The following is a 16918-nucleotide window of genomic DNA, read 5'->3' on the forward strand; positions in this document are numbered from 1 at the left end:
CTAGTTTATATATTTATTTTTTCTAATGCATATATTTAGGATAATAATTCTAACTACAGCTTTTTTAGTGCTCCGAATAATTTGCAATGGCATGTCTGCATTTCATTCTTTTCCAGATAGCAATTAGTTAATTTGATGTATATTCCTTAATTTCCAAGGAATTATATCAATGTGGATTTTTCAATTCTTTATAAGTAAAACTCTTTACATTTCAGGTATTATTAGAATTTGGACTATAAGAGTTTAATTTGTATTAGATGGAGGCACAGGCTATCGAATACACTGGGGAATGTTTTCTCCTTGACTCACAGCTCTGTAAGTAGCAAATGGTATTTTTAAGAAAAAAAGTAATTTTTCTGTGAAAATGGGCTTGGTTTTCTAATTCAAACTTTCGCCGAATGTGCAGCTATTTTGTCTTTCCAAGTACTCTCACCACATTAATCCTGAGACTTTAAACCTAAGCCTTTGCTTTCCATAATGCAATCTCCTGTTCCCACCCTCCAGTCTATGCTCACCTCAAGACCCACAAGTCACTTTATAGATTATTACTCTACTTTTGGTTGAATCTTTATTTCTGATACTTCCTGTTTACAACTTTGTAATGATTTCAGCTATAGATTTAAGAGAATATTTATTACATTTTATCCAGTGTTTCTGTGTGTTCATAGTAGTGAATTTTGTCTATTTTCTCAATATTAGAAGTGCTATTCTTTCTCACGTGTATTTTAAACTATACGATTATTCATCCATTTTAGACATTTTACCTAAAATTACTCTTATCACATGTGTTTAGATATCATTATTGTGTATATTTAAGAGCTACAAAAATTTTTACCCTATATTTTCCTGATGAGTAACTTTTATTATCTATTGTAATAATATTATGAAGTTAATTTCTCTTCAGAATGGTTTTTAAGAAATTGGTATGCAAAAGTATCAAATATCGGTTGAAAAATCAAGAATGGTATAAGCAGGGCTCAAAGTTAAGGAACTGTTGAGAAATTAATGTAACTGAAGTATATACTATTAAAAAGCAAGATTATAAGCTTCAAAAATAAAATGTCTGTGGACATTTATTCTTGCTTCTGAGATGTTTTAAAAATACTATTTCCTTTTACTTAGTTGAGAGCAAGGCAATTCTTTTGATTGAGTCCTCGAAGGCTTTCTTAACTTGATTGTTTCTCAAGGTATAAATAAATGGGTTCAATGTAGGTGAAATAGAAAAAATGAGCAGTGAAACCACTTTATTAATGGTCACTTTTTCCTTTGCTGTAGGATTCATATAGATGAAAATGCATGTGCCATAGGTGATGGATACCACAATCATGTGGGAAGAACAGGTCGAAAAGGCCTTTTTCCTTTGTTGAACAGAAGGGAATCTAAAAATTGTCTTGATTATGTAAGCATATGACAGAACCACACAGGTAAGAGTCATATTTAAGGTCAGTATGGCACATATTATAACTGTCCATTCCATGAACCTTGTATCTGAGCATGAGATTTTCACTAAGGGAAATGCATCACAGCCAAAATGATCAATTATGTTAGAGTCACAAAATTTTAGATTTAAACCCAGGCTAAGTGGTGGGATTATTATACATAAACCAGCCACCCAACAACAGATATTGAGAATCCTGCAGACGCTGTTACTCATTATGATCACATAATGCAAGGGTTTGCAGATGGCAACATAGCGGTCATAGGACATGGCGGCCAGCAGAAAAAACTCTGATACTCCACAGAGGTCAGTAAAAAACACTTGAATGACACAAGCATTATAGGTAATAACATTGTCACCTGTTGCTATGCTATACAAATATCTGGGAATAATGGCAGATGTGAATGAGATCTCCAAGAAGGAGAAATTTTTTAAGAAAAAGTACATGGGTGTTTTAAGGTGGGGATCCACAAAAGTGAGTATGATGATGGCCAGGTTTCCAGTTATACTCAAAGTGTAGGTGAGAAATAGAAAGATAAAAATCAGAACTTGCAGCTCAGGGTCATCTGTCAGTCCCAGCAGAATGAATGTTGTTATTGTACCGTTTCTCATCACTGACTTCTGACTTCTCTCCGATGTGTATGTGATATTCAGGTAGATTTTCTTATAGATTATAGATTATTTTAACTGTTCTAAAACATAATGTATAAAGTTTTATATTTCATTATATTTATAATATAACAGAAGCATATATTATATATACATTTACATTTCATGTCTATCCTGTGCTTAGGATTTTTCCCATGTGACTAAGCAGATTACTGAGAGACTGACACTGAGAGAGTGTCATTTTATGGGTGAAAAAATTCTTCCCTACTCAGAAATTAAGTCACAAAATTTAACCCTCGATTTCATGTCTTTTCTTGACACTTTGGGTCTTTTTAGAAAAACAGTGCTAATATAACTTGAGTTCACTCTATTTTTTTTAATTTTTATTTATTTATGATAGTCACAGAGAGAGAGAGAGAGAGAGAGAGAGAGAGGCAGAGACACAGGTAGAGGGAGAAGCAGGCTCCATGCACTGAGAGCCCGACGTGGGATTCGACCCAGGGTCTCCGGGCCAAAGGCAGGCTCCAAACCGCTGCGCCATCCAGGGATCCCTTGAGTTCACTTTATAAACCACTAGAGCAAAACTCAAGGTCTTTGTTCCAAAGGATTTTTGTTTTTGGTGTGTTTTTAGGTTATGAACAACTTTATGCCCTGCTGATTCCCCCTACCTCCTGCTACACAGCCTTTTTTTTTTTTTCTGAATATTTGCATTACCTGTACTGAATTTGTGTTACCTTTACTGCCTACACAAGTGACGGCTGTCTTGTCTTCCCTCCTTCATCTTCCAGTCAGTGAATTATTTTATCTTCATTGATGCTACACCTGGAGGGACTCAAATATCTTTAGTATACATTCAAGATCTTAAGCCTTGAGGTTTTCTGACGTTTTCCCCTTGCATACAGACTTCATTTGTTTTATAAGCAAATTCACTTTATTGTTTAACTTACTGTGTTCTCTTCTGATTGGGGCAGAATTGTTTGTGGCAGAATTGTTTGGGACTATTTACCTTGTTCACAGTGTTTGTGATATAGAGAAAAATCACCAGCAGGATCAAAGTTTACTCAGGAGTTAGAATCCTCTTAGGAAATTTTGTCTCTCATTCAACAACTATCAAATTGAGATGCAGAAGGAATATTCATATACTTGCAACACACTCACCTTCTTTTCATCTCTTCTCTGAATCTCTGAGATAATGTGCATCACTGTGAAATCTTACTTGGCCCTCAAACTATTATTCAATTTTCAAAATATAGCTATTTTCCCCCAAATAATTGCAACTTACTCTATGATAGAAGTTAATAAAGAAACTGACACTAAACTGTAACTAACTGATTTTGTTATTCTTTCTAACAAATCTTTAAATGAGCACAGTAGTGTCATGAAATGCTGTTGTTTCAGTCATTATGGTGTTCTTTTGGTGCTGGAAAGAGGAATACAAGGGCATGCTTATAAAATTCTACATATATGAAAACACTTTATTTCAAATTTGAGGTTGAATATCTATCCAAAGTTACCCTAAATATTTCTTACATTAAGTTGGATACAGATTTGCTTACATACCTTATGCATGCAAACTTCCAGACATTTATCTACACAGGGAAATTCATTCTTAAAAAATTACATCTCATAAATATATCTTAGATACATTAAAAATATAAAAATTATCCCTGAAATTCAGTTTTTTTCTTAGGAGAAAATATAACTTATATCCTACAAAGGGAATTACAATCAAAGAGACAAAATTTATTATACTTACTCTTCTGTTAGTAAATCAGAGTTTCTGTTGGTTGTTTGGCCATAGCAATATTAAGACTACAATGTTAAAAGCGATATTTTTATAAAGGTATTTATGTCTTCATATTCAATACATGTCTGGGAACACATGGAACTCCCTTTGTTTACTATCTCCAACAACTTGGGCAGATTTGATAACGGGCTTAGTGCTATTAGAAGCCTCCAAATATTTTCTTATGATCTCCATCATTGAAAAGAAGATAAAGTATTCTAAGGGCTGAGGAACCTTCTCTACTGGTGGAAGAGATGAATTTTAAATCATAAAGGCAGAGAGAAATGCTTTTACCATGCCAAATGTGACTTTTTAATTTGCAGAAAATGTTAAAAGTGAAAAAAATAGTCCTTGGTGACCTACAGTAAAGAGTCATTAACTTCCTGAATAATGAGTTTTGGCAAAAACACAAGTAACAATGCTTCATGAGGACAGTGTCTTTGGAGATAGGAGGATGTTATAGCATCATTTGACACAGATTGGGGGGCAACTGTATCATTTAAATTATGTAGTTAATTTGTTTTAAACTTTCACATCCACTAAGGCATTTGTAAGATTGGAATCCTTTATTTATGAATGAAATTCTTATTACATATATATATGTTATGTAAATTATATAAATTATATAAATTATATTTTATATTTATATAATTATATAATTATTATATAAATCCTTATTATATAAATGCTTTATTTATTTTTTTAAAAATTCAATTAATTAACATATATTATTGGTTTTAGAGGTAGAGGTGATTCATCAGTTTTATATAATACCCAATGCTCATTACATCACATGTCCTCTTTAATGTTCATCACCCAGTTACCCCGTTCCCCCCATTCCCCTCCCTTCCAAAAACCTTCAGCTTTGTAGGAATAAGAATCTCTTATGGTTTGTCTCCCTCTTTAATTTTGTCTTGTTTTATTTTTTCCTCTCCTCCCCTTTGATCCTGTTTTGTTTCTTGAATTCCATTTATGAGTGATATTATATGATAATTGTCTTTCTCTTGAATTATTTTGCCTAGCATGTCCTCTAGTTCCATCTATATCATTGAAAATGGCAAGATTTCATTTTTTTTGATGGCTGAGTTATATAGATACAGATATAAATATGTGATATCCATAAAGATATGGATATTTCTTTATGTGTTGATGGACATCTGGGCTCTTTCCACAGTTTGGCTGTTATGGACATTGTTGCTATAAACATTGGGGTGAATGTGCTCCTAGCCAGACTTATCAAAAAGAAAAGAGAAAGGACCCAAATTAATAAAATCATGAATGAAAGAGGAGAGGTAACAACCAATACCAAGGAATTACAAACAAAAGAACATATTATGAGCAACTATATGTCAACAAATGAGACAATCCGGAAGAAAGGGATGCATTCCTGGAAACATATAAACTACCAAAACTAAAACAGGAAGAAAGAAAACAAGAAAATACCCATAACCAGCAAGGAAATTGAGGCAGTCATCAACAACCTCCCAACAAACAAGAGTCCAGGGCTGGATAGCTTCCAAGAGGAATTGTACTAAACATATAAAGAATAATTAGTACCCATTCCTCTGAAGTGATTTCAAAAGCCCACAGCAAATATTATTCTCAATAGGGAAAATCTGGGAGCTTTCCCCCTAAGGTCAGGAACATGACAGGGATGTCCACTCTCACCACTGTTATTCAACATAGTACTAGAAGTCCTAGCCTCAGCAATCAGACAACAAAAAGAAATAAAAGGCATTCAAATTGGCAAAGAAGGTCTTCACAGATGACATGATACTTTATATGGAAAACCCAAAAGACTCCACCCCAAGATTGCTAGAACTCATACAGGAATTCATCAACAGGGCAGGATACATAATCAACACACAGAAATCAGTTACATAGATACCTATGAAGATCTCTTTTTTTTCTTTTTGGTATGAACTTTGTTTTTTGTTTTTTTTTTTAAACTTTTATTTATTTATGACAGTCACACACACACACACAGAGAGAGAGAGAGAGAGAGAGAGAGAGGCAGAGACACAGGCTGAAGGAGAGGCAGGCTCCATGCACCGGGGGCCCAACGTGGGATTCGATCCCGGGTCTTTAGGATCGCGCCCTGTGCCAAAGGCAGGCGCCAAACTGCTGCGCCACCCAGGGTTCCCTGAACTTTGTTTTTATCTGTGATTTGAAAGTTAATTCTAGCAAGCCTGGAGTTGGCCTGTGCTATTTTTTGCTAAATTTCCAGCATAGCACTGACACTTGTTAAAGGGATGAAATATACTGGTCAATGATGTTTGTCACCATGGGCATAAGGATTTTCAGAGCAGTTTGTACTAGCTTGTTAGCACTGTTTATTGATAATAGTGACATTGATTAATTGGCACTTGATCTAGGTGAGACCACTATGCGGTTCTCCTTTTGAGCTTTTTATATAGCAGAAATGTCCCTACATATTCAGTAAAATATAAAAATTCCTAACTGTGACTCTATTTGGGCTCTCTGGGATTGAGGTCTTTTTTCCACACAGCAGTGGTTTCTGACCTGAGAGAGAAAATATGTCCAGCAATAAGAGGGAGGACAATAAGAAGTGGACAATAAGACATGCACCTTGCCTCTTCAGATTCTCTAATGTGACATAGAATTTGTCAGTGAGGCTTACCCTTTATTCTAATGCTGTTCATATGGTATGTTCTTTTCTTGCAATAAGCTATAGCTGTAAAAATAGTCACTCAGGGTCCTGTGAATCATCTCTAACAATCAAACACTAAGTGCCACCATTGTGCATCACGCTGTAAGAATTTGTCTATTTTATACAAGTTAACTTATGGTTATGCACTTTCAATAAGACTCCTTTGTTCTTTTAATATCCATAAAATCTACAGTTACATCATTTCATTCATGCCTTATATTTGTAATTTGTGACTTCTCTCTTCTTTCTTGATTTTCTCTAAAAACCAACATCTATCTATTGTATTCTTCTATTTAAATTGATTTCTACAATGATTTTTATTATTTTTTTCCTATTTGCTTTAAATTTGATTGACTTTCCTCCCTCTCCCTCAAACTTTAGGGGAAAATTGAGAACATTAGAGATTTTTCTTCTATTTTCATATAGGCATTTTAGTACTATAAATTTTCACGAAAATATGACTTTAGTTGCATCCAACATATTTTGACACTTTGTGCTTTAATTCCCATTCATTTCAACATACTTTAAATATCCCTTTTGACTTCTTCATAACCCATGAATATGATTTAAATTATTTTATGGCCCAGAATATGGTTTATTATGCATGTATTTTTCTATATATATACATAGGTATATATATACATATATATGTATGTAAATATATATATACATAAAGATATATATATCTTACATATACATGTATATATATCTTACATATCCATCTACCATTTATCTATTTATCTATTATCTATGTACATATCTATTATGATCATTATCATCTATCTCTATGCATAGTTAAGTATATACACATATTGAAGGGTTTGGCCAAGGTTTCTATTAGAAACATTTGATATATGAAACACACTTTTCCACCTTTTCAAAAAAAAACACCAAAAAAATTCATGGGAATTACCACAGATGAAATGGCATGACTCTAATGTATTTATGTTTAAAAACAAAAAAGTTAAAACAAACAGAAATCAAGTGGGGGATGGGACCCCCACGGAGCTGGACTAAGAGGGCTGGTGAGAGGCTCCAGGACAGGAAAGCTCAGCCCCAGAGAAGTGGGAACTTTAACTCCGCACTGGATTCTTCCTGGTGGTTGATATTCGTGACTCAGCTGGATCATACAGCCACTCTGCACGGAGCAAAATGACTAGAAGGAAGAATTCAACACAAAAAGAAGAAAAAAACACAGTACTCTCTGCCACAGAGTTACAGCATATGGATTTCAATTTGATGTCAGAAAGCCAATTCAGAAGCACAATTATAAAGCTACTGGTGGCTCTGGAAAAAAAGCATAAAGGATGCTAGAGACTTTGTTACCACGGAATTTAGATCTAATCAGGCCGAAATTAAAATCAATTAAATGAGATACAATCCAAACTGGAGGTCCTAAAGGCTAGGGATACTGAGGTGGAAGAAACAGTGAGTGACATAGAAGAGAGGGTGATGGTAAGGAAGAAAACTGGGGAAAAAAGAGGAAAAAAAAGAGACCATGAGGAAAGGCTAGGGAAAACAAGTGACAACCTCAGGAGGAAAAATGTACATATAGTTGGGGTTCCAGAAAACGCCGAGAGGGACAGAGGACCAGAAAGCATATTTGAACAAATCGTAGTTGAGAACTTCCCTAATTTGGGGACGGAAATAGGCATCCAGATCCAGGAGAAAGAGAGATGGCCCCCAAATAAATAAAAACCATTCAACACCTCAACATTTAATAGTGAAACTTGCAAATTCCAAAGATAAAGAGAAAATCCTTAAAGCAGCAAGAGACAAGAGAGCCCTAACTTATATGGGGAGAGGTATTAGATTAACAGCAGACCTCTCCACAGAGACCTGGCAGGCCAAAAAGGGCTGGCAGGATATATTCAGGTCCTAAATGAGAAGAACATGCTGCCAAGAACACTTTATCCAGCAAGGCTCTGATTAAGAATAGAAGAGATAAACAGCTTCCAAGATAGGCAGAAACTGAAAGAATATGTGACCACCAAACAAGCTCTGCAAAAATATTAAGGGGGACCCTCTAAAGAAAGAGGAAGCCCAAAGAAATAATCAACAACAGAGACTGAACAGGCATTATGATGACACTAAATTCATATATTTCAATAGTAACTGTAAACATGAATGAGCTTAGTGATCGCAACAAAGGCGCAGGGTTTCAGACTGGATAAAAAAAGCAACATTCATCTATTTTCTGTCTCCAGGAGACTCATTTGAGAACTAAGAACACCTCCAGCCTAAAAATGAAAGGTAGGAAAGCATTTACTATTCAAATGGTCCTCAAAAGACAGCAGGAGTAGCCATTCTCATATCAGATAAATTAAAGTTTATCCCAAAGACTGTAGTAAGAGATGAAGAGGGACACTATATCATAATTAAAGGGTCTATCCAATAAGAAGACCTAACAGTCATGAATACTGATGCCACTGATGTGGGAGCTGCCAAGTATATCAATCAATTAATAACCAAAGTAAAGATATGGATAATAATACACTAATAGTAGAAGACTTCAATATGACACTTTTTGCAAATGACAGATTTCTAAGACAAAACCTCCAAAAAACAAGAGCTTTAAATGATACACTGGACCAGATGGTTTTCACAGATATATACAGAGCTTTGCATCGGAATTCAACTGAATACACACTCTTCTCAAGTACCAATAGAAGTTTCTCAGAATAGACCACATACAGGGTCACAAATCAGGTCTCAACTGCTACCAAAAGATTGGGATTGTTCCTTGCATACTATCAGACCATAATGCTTTGAAACTTGAACTCAATCCAAGAAGAAATTTGGAAGAAATTAAAAAGGTGGAGGTTAAAGAGCATCTTGCTAACAGATGAAAGAGTCAACCAGGAAAGTAGAGAGGAATTAAAAAGATTCATGGAAACTAATGAAAATGAGGATAGAACCATTCAAGATCATTGGGATACAGCAAAAGCAGTCCTGAGAGGGAAATACATTGCAATACAAGCCTCCCTCAAAAAATTGGAAAAAAACAAATACACAAGCATTTAATTCATTTAATTCAAATTCTGCTGCATATGAGACTATAAACTGTTAACTTGTGAAACTCTTTATAGCTTCATTCTCACTGTCTCACATTTCCTTGAACTTCTTCCTACTGCTTTGTCTCTTTCATTCTCTTTTGTGGCTTTTCTTTTTCTAATCCCTATGGTTGTTGATCCATCTGAAATCTCTTCTCTAGAAAATCCTTTGTTTTGCTCTCCCTTATAAATGAGGGGATTCTTATAAATAAGATGACTTCAAATAGGCTAATTCCCAAATTTATATCTACAGAGAAAAATGCATCTTACATTGTTCTGATTTCAACATTCAGCTTATTTCTTGGGCATCTAGATCAGACTTAGAGGGTTTGAATTTACACTTTTTTCCTTTCTGAATGTCTTTGAAAAATTTGCTTAACTTCTTTATTTTGTGCTTTTATCATGTGCAAAATTCAGGTAAAAATAATATTTACATCTTGGGGTTATAGTGATAAATTTAGATAGTATAGATAAAGCATATACAGCTGCATTTGGAATATGGCGAACACTCATCACTATTAGCTACACTGAACATTCTTATTTTGTTATCTTATTATTTCCTACTGAGAGTCCTGTAGATGTGCACAATTCAAGATTTTAAATGGGCATCTCATTATTGTATATCCTTCTCTGTCAATCCTAAGTCTCATATAAGGACATTCCTTATTGCTCCTTTTTCTATACTCCTGTTTTCAGTTTATCACTGGGTCCTGCCATTTTGCTTATCTCCTTAATTTGTTTCTTTTACTCTCTCACTCACAATATTAATCTTATCTGGGATGTCTTTATCTCATAGCTAAAATATTGCAAAAGCATATGTCCTTGCTTCTGCATTCAATATTTTAAAATCAATCAGAATCATTTTTTAAAAAGCCCGGATATGACTAGTTCTTCTTTATGTGTTGTGTAAGACTGAACTGTTATTAGCTGACATTCATCCCATACTAGATGTATCCTTAAAACTCTTGATCCATGTCTCAATTGCATGAAAGCTAATTAGTCTTGGCTTTAGGTAAGAACTGTAAAGAGTAGAAGATGGAATATATTTTGGATTTTAAGTTTGAAATGCATCAAGCATTTAGATTAATGGAATATTTTCAGGCAATAAATATTTTATTCAGAGTAATATGTAATAACAAGTCTTCTATCCTTAGAGAATCTATGAAATTTGTTTACCGGGGGATAAGAGAGTTGAGGGATAAATTAGAGAATTTGATGGTTCTGAATGAGATTTCTATGTTTGGGGCCCTCTGCTCTCTTCCAGTGATATGGAGCGAGGATAACAGAAGGAAAGAAAGAAATTGACTGGTGCAGATGTTTTTATTCCTTGTAGAGATCTAAGGGGGAAAATAATAGGAACAATTATTTGTTCCTATTAGGAACATAGGCTAAAGGGCTTTAGAAAGACACATAGTTTTCCCATTCTCAAGACTGGTATAGAATTAGAAGAATGGTGTCCTCGTGCTTAATTGTGGCAGGAAATTAAAAAAGAATGCTTGATACTTCATAAATTTTTCCTGTATTGCAATTTGCTGCAGAAACACTAAAAGTGGGGGATCCCTGGGTGGCGCAGCGGTTTGGCGCCTGCCTTTGGCCCAGGGCACGATCCTGGAGACCCAGGATCGAATCCCACATCAGGCTCCCGGTGCATGGAGCCTGCTTCTCCCTCTGCCTATGTCTCTGCCTCTCTCTCTCTCTCTCTGTGACTATCATAAATAATAAAATAAAATTAAAAAAAAATTTAAAAAAAAATAAAACACTTAAAAAAAAAAAAAAGAAAGAAACACTAAAAGTGTCTTAAAGCTTTCATAGGAAACCAATGGACTGCAAGAGTAATACAGGAAGGGAAATAGGAGATGGATTCCACAGCAGTAAAGCACAGAATAGGTATTTGAGGACCTGAAGAGATGATGGATATTTTGATAATGTCAGCTCTGACGGATACTGATATTTCTTTACCTCTTAATATCAGAACTGTGCAAATGTATCAGAATTAAGGTGAAGCTGAGTTGAGGGTGTCAACAGATATATGATAACAATTCACTAGAGTGAGGTGATGGGTTTGGGTAGAGAGAAAAGACTGGTATTAAGTTGGATTAAAAAATAAACTTTTATTTATTGTTTTAAGAATTTGAAAATGGAAATTTTGTAACTCAAACAGTAATTTTAATCCTTTCCCTCACTCCCTTTTGCCTTCATTATAAAATTTAAGTTTCTCAGTGGGCATATGGAGATCTTTCTAATATTTCCTGTATTAATTCACACAATTTACCCAGTTTTTTGTTCTATTCTCCTGGTTATATTCTATTTTCCTTGCACTGGCTGCTGTCTTACTATCCTAGTATGTATGTACCACAAGATATACAATGGGATATTACTCAGGCTTAAAAAAGAATGAAATCTTGCCATGTACAGCAACATGGATGGATGGATCTGCAGGATATAATGCTAAATGAAGTAAGTCAGAGAAAAACAAATAAAATATGATTTCATTCATGTGGAATTTAAGAAGCAAATGAACAAACAAAGAAAAAAAAGACAAACATAACAAAAACAGACTCATAACTAGGCCAAAATGGTGGTTGCCAGGAGGTAGGTGGGTGGAGCCTAGGTGAAATAGATAAAGATGATTAAGAGTATATTTACCTTGATAAGCACTGAGAATGTACAGAATTGTCAAATCATTATTTGCACACCTGAAACTAATATAAGTCTGTTAATTATATGTCAATAGAAAAAGAGATAATATACCAAAATAATAGAGTACAGTCTATAGAGTTAGGCCTCTGGTTTCACATCTCCTGATTCAATTTGCTTCACTTATTTACTTGTAGTTCCAATAAAAGGCTATGCTTAAAATTATCTGTGGAAATTTCCATATGCTGATCCTTTTGTCTTTAGTGATCTCTATACTTGCAGTCCCTACCCTCCCTATCCCTCTTTCAAGTTTTGGTTAAGGTATACATTTCACTAGGAATCTATCTATAATCCTTTAAGATAGAGTAGCTTTTCCTCTAACATTCCCACTGTAGTCTATGACTATTCTCAAGATAGCTCTTATGACTAACTCGTAGGTGTTGACAAGTTGACATTATTGAGAGAGAGAGAGAGAGAGAGTGAGAGAGTGCAAGAGCATGCACATGAACTTGGGAGGAGCAAAGGGAGAGGAGGAAATCTTAAGCAGGCTCCATGCTCCACACAAGCCCAGGCAGGACTCAGTCTCACAACACTGAGACCATGACTTGAACACCTTTCCTGAATTCTTTATAGGCTTGTGAATATTGGTGCTTCTGAAAACCCATTCAATGTTCTGTAAAGAAATACTAAGGGCAGAATTGAGACTGCAATTTTGGACATGAGACAATAGGTATTTCACGTTTCTTTCTCAACTATCATTAGGTAATTAATTCTATGAGCAGCTATTTCCCTTTGTGAACAAAGAGTCTGTCCTTTGTTTTCCCTGCATTCCAAGGAAGAAAAGGCTTCCCTATGGAAAAACTAATTAATTTGTTATATGAATGGTTTCACTTATTTCTAGTGATATGTACCCAACAAGAAACCTAGAAATGTGCTTTTGTAAGGTCTGATGAATTGAAGCATGTTACTTCTATCAATACAGTAACGTATAACAGCATCAGAGTGCTAGAGATAGGAAATTACCTTGCATTGTAGGCACCTCTGCAGAAAAGACCACTAACCTATGCTCAGGGGGGGAAATAATTAACTGATAACTAGGTACCCTTTTAGACAAGATTATAGAAATTGACCTTTTTTAACCAAACTGAGAAAATTCTTAAAGAGAGCTTCATTGTGGCATCATAATTCAGAGCACTGTCCTAGATTCCTAAACTCTCTTTCTCATCATCAACACTTATCTTCTGTGATCCTGGGATATTACATGAATGTTCCAGTAATTAGTTCAGGTGTATTTTCAATTTAGTGTAGTTCAATGAATATTTGTGTTTATAATTAGCTCATTGCTCACTAATGACAACATTGCTAATACTTTGGCACTCTAATGAAGGCACAGTTACATCTTGGTATAAATATATATTGATTGATAAGTACGATGCTTTGGGGCAGATCACTTCTGTTTGTCCCTCCTGTTTCTATGATTACTCATAAATTAAATAAAAACATATTTTTTGAGAACCAATTATATGATTGTATTGCTGTAGATACCAAGGATTAAAAAAAAAAAGTGAACAGATGCTGACTCACCTCTACCGATGTGTGTATTAAATATTTCCAGTAAATCCAATCCCTTAAAATTTTTCTTTTTTTTCTTTAAAATTTTTCAAAAACAAATTAACATTATAAATAACTATTTGCTTTTTCAGAGATTTCCGAGTTAATTTATCGCCTTCCCATATTTAAGTAGATCAGTCTGATATTTTGCAGAGGCCAAAGAACTAGAATGTTGAAGAAAGAAACTGAAATTACCAAATAAGAATATACTTACTCTCATGGAAAGTAACCATGGCTTTAGGTGACTGTGTAAGCCTGATGGTTCCAATGATAAAACTGGAAGTGTAAGTGGCATCAAATATATGCACAAATGCCTCTCTCCTGGGCACACACACGGCCAATGTTTTACTACAGATTGTGTTCTCTGGGTTGCCAACAAACTCTCATTGAAGATTCTATTCCACTTCAAGCCTAGGAAAAAAAATTCTTATATACCAAACCTGATAAAAACCTGTCATTTATTTTAAACGATGAGCAATGTAAGGTGAATTTTAGAAGATTTTGGCAGATGATTTCTGATTTCTCTGGGCAAAGATACACTTTTACACGGTGAAGTTACATGAATGTTTTATTATCTCAGACTGTTGTGGATGTGCAGGGGCTCTCTATATTGATAAAAAAAGGGTCCTCTGTGACCAAAGTTTGAACATGACTAATTCTTCTAAAATGTCTTGCATTTAGGCAAGTGCATCTAATAGAGGAAGCAGTGGGAATCATGTCCTTGGAGAAAATAAGGTGCAATAATTTTAAAAGACACATTCTGAGGGCAAAACAGCAATTTTCTGATGAAAAGCTACTTCTGGCTACTCTTTGGCCCATAGATAACAAAAGATTAACAAAAGACAGCAAAATTGCTTTCTGCCTATACTTCCAGTGGAAAAAAGGAAATATACTTGAAAATAGTATACATACAATTTCTGAATCAATAACTATGAATATTTTTCCATGGTAAAAATATAGATTTGTATCTCATTTGTTTTCTGCATTGTACTCTTTTTATGGACAAGCCATATTGGATAAAGCTTCCCATGTTTAACTATTATAAATTATATATTTAAAATCTTTTTTTATATACATGTCATCTATTTCCTAAGTATAAATTATCAGAGGAGGAATTTCTGAGGCAAAGGCCAGTTATATTCTAGAATTTTGAAGTGTATTGCCACACTTTACTTCCAATGTGTAATGCCACATAATATTCACAGAAGTGGTTGGGCTCCTCACCACTGCTGGAATTGTGAAGGAATCCCACTTATTCTTTGCTTGACTTCTGAGTCAGTTAGATATATGGATATTAAAATTCCAGTTTTAGGGATGCCTGGGTGGCTCAGTGGTTGAGCGTCTGCCTTCAACTCAGGGCGTGATCCCAGGGTCCTGGGATTGAGTCCCACATTGGGCTCCCTGCCGGGACCCTGCTGTGTCTCTGCCTTTCTCTGTGTGTCTCTCATAAATAAATAAGTAAAACATTTAAAAAATTAAATTCCAGTTTTATTATAGATAGAATTATTGAACACATGGCTTTGAACATCCCAATAAGAATTTCCTGAGTTAGTCATATATATCAGAGAGACAGTGCTAGATCCAAATCTACTCCATCAACCAGGGGGGACTCTTTTATTGGTGACTTCAAGCAGTCTGAAATCTAGCTGTAGAAAAGACAACATAAAAGGGGAAAGGGCTAGCTAGCATACCCAGGTCCTTGTTCAAAATCTATCCATCAGATAAGTCTTTTCAACCAGTGGAAGGCTAGATAGGGGAGAGACCAGGAAAATTGCACAAAAGAATTATTTTAAAAATCTTCAAATCTTAGAGAAACAAAGCAGGAGAATGACTGCCCATCTTTATAATGTCACTATTTTACAGATTCACCCAAAAATTATTAGGAAAATACACAGGAAGTAGACTTTATTATTTACTTGTTTGCTTAAAGACCACACACCTTGAAGTGACACATTAACTGTTCAGCAGAAAAGCTATCCTAAATATTGCAGTTTTATGGCACTATAGGATATTAGTCTTCTGATTGTATAGGGTTTATCCCTTGAATTCTCCTTTGAATAGCCTTACCATCTTACTGGCTTAACTGTTGAATAAAATATTTTAGCATGTGTTTCTTGAACAATTGTATGAATTGTGTAATTGTTTTTACTTTTTGAAAAATTTTAATAAGGGAATGTACCTCCACATGGAGAGGGAGTATATATTTCTTTCTAATATTCACATATTCACAATATTTCTAAGATTTTCTCTTAACTAATTGGCTTAATATTAAGCTTATGGTAGCAAAGCATGTGCTTATACCCCTTGAGAGAGAAATCATTTCTCTTTAAGGCAGAACAATCTACCTTCCTAGTTTTACTTTCCCAATGCCAATTCCTTTGAATATCTTTCCGGGACTGTGTTGGACATTTCAGAATTTACTCCGAATCAGAGAACTGGATAACTAAGTGAGCAAGGCCATTCTAAACGTATAACTGAAAATTTACCTTCTAATATTTTCCCACTGTCAAGTACTTAGATGTGTTATCTAACACAGGCAACCTAATATCGAATGACATTATAGATACGTTAAAAATTCTTATATAGATACAGAGTTTTTAGAGAATAGTCCTAGAAAATTTATTCATGAAATAAAGTGCTCTAGACTCCTCAAGTTTTGTTTATTCTTTTTTTAAGTTTTATTGAAGTATAACTGATATACAAAAACTGCATATATTTAACGTATACAAGTTGATGAATTTGTACCTATGCACATATCTGTGAAACCATCACCACAATCAAGATAATTAACCCATCACCTTTATTTTAAGTACAGCATACTTGATGTTTGGATGGAATTCAGATTTTTTTTTTTTCAAAACTAAAGGCTGAGCTGTAATCCTCTAACTTAGATTAATTCCTTCAGGGATTTAAAAGATGTAAGAGTCTAATTTGCCAATTTTCAGAGATTCCAAAGTGTTAAGGAAGCCAATGAATTTATTATGTCACTCTTTTTATTCCTTATGCTGGCATATAGGAAATTACTAAAACAACCTCAATTTTTTGTAGCAGTTATCCCAGGATGTGATTTTTCCTGAAATATTTGTTGTTTTTAAAATTCTCCATATGTTTTA

At 34.5% G+C, this 16918-nt stretch overlaps 1 protein-coding gene across 1 annotated transcript; it reads right to left on the reverse strand.

Annotated features, from left to right (window-relative positions):
- Window positions 1-1114: 1114 nt before the first annotated feature.
- On the reverse strand, window positions 1115-2050 carry LOC112912634 (olfactory receptor 6C2-like). The gene has a single exon (XM_072735216.1). The coding sequence runs from the start codon at window positions 2048-2050 to the stop codon at window positions 1115-1117; it is 936 nt and encodes a 311-aa protein (XP_072591317.1).
- Window positions 2051-16918: the final 14868 nt, after the last annotated feature.

Source organism: Vulpes vulpes, chromosome 14 (assembly GCF_048418805.1).
Source record: "Vulpes vulpes isolate BD-2025 chromosome 14, VulVul3, whole genome shotgun sequence".
Taxonomy (NCBI): Eukaryota; Metazoa; Chordata; class Mammalia; order Carnivora; family Canidae; genus Vulpes; species Vulpes vulpes.

Excerpts from the sequence above, each read along its gene's own strand:
- LOC112912634 (XM_072735216.1), bottom strand. The coding sequence starts at position 2,050 with ATGAGAAACGGTACAATAACAACATTCATTCTGCTGGGACTGACAGAT.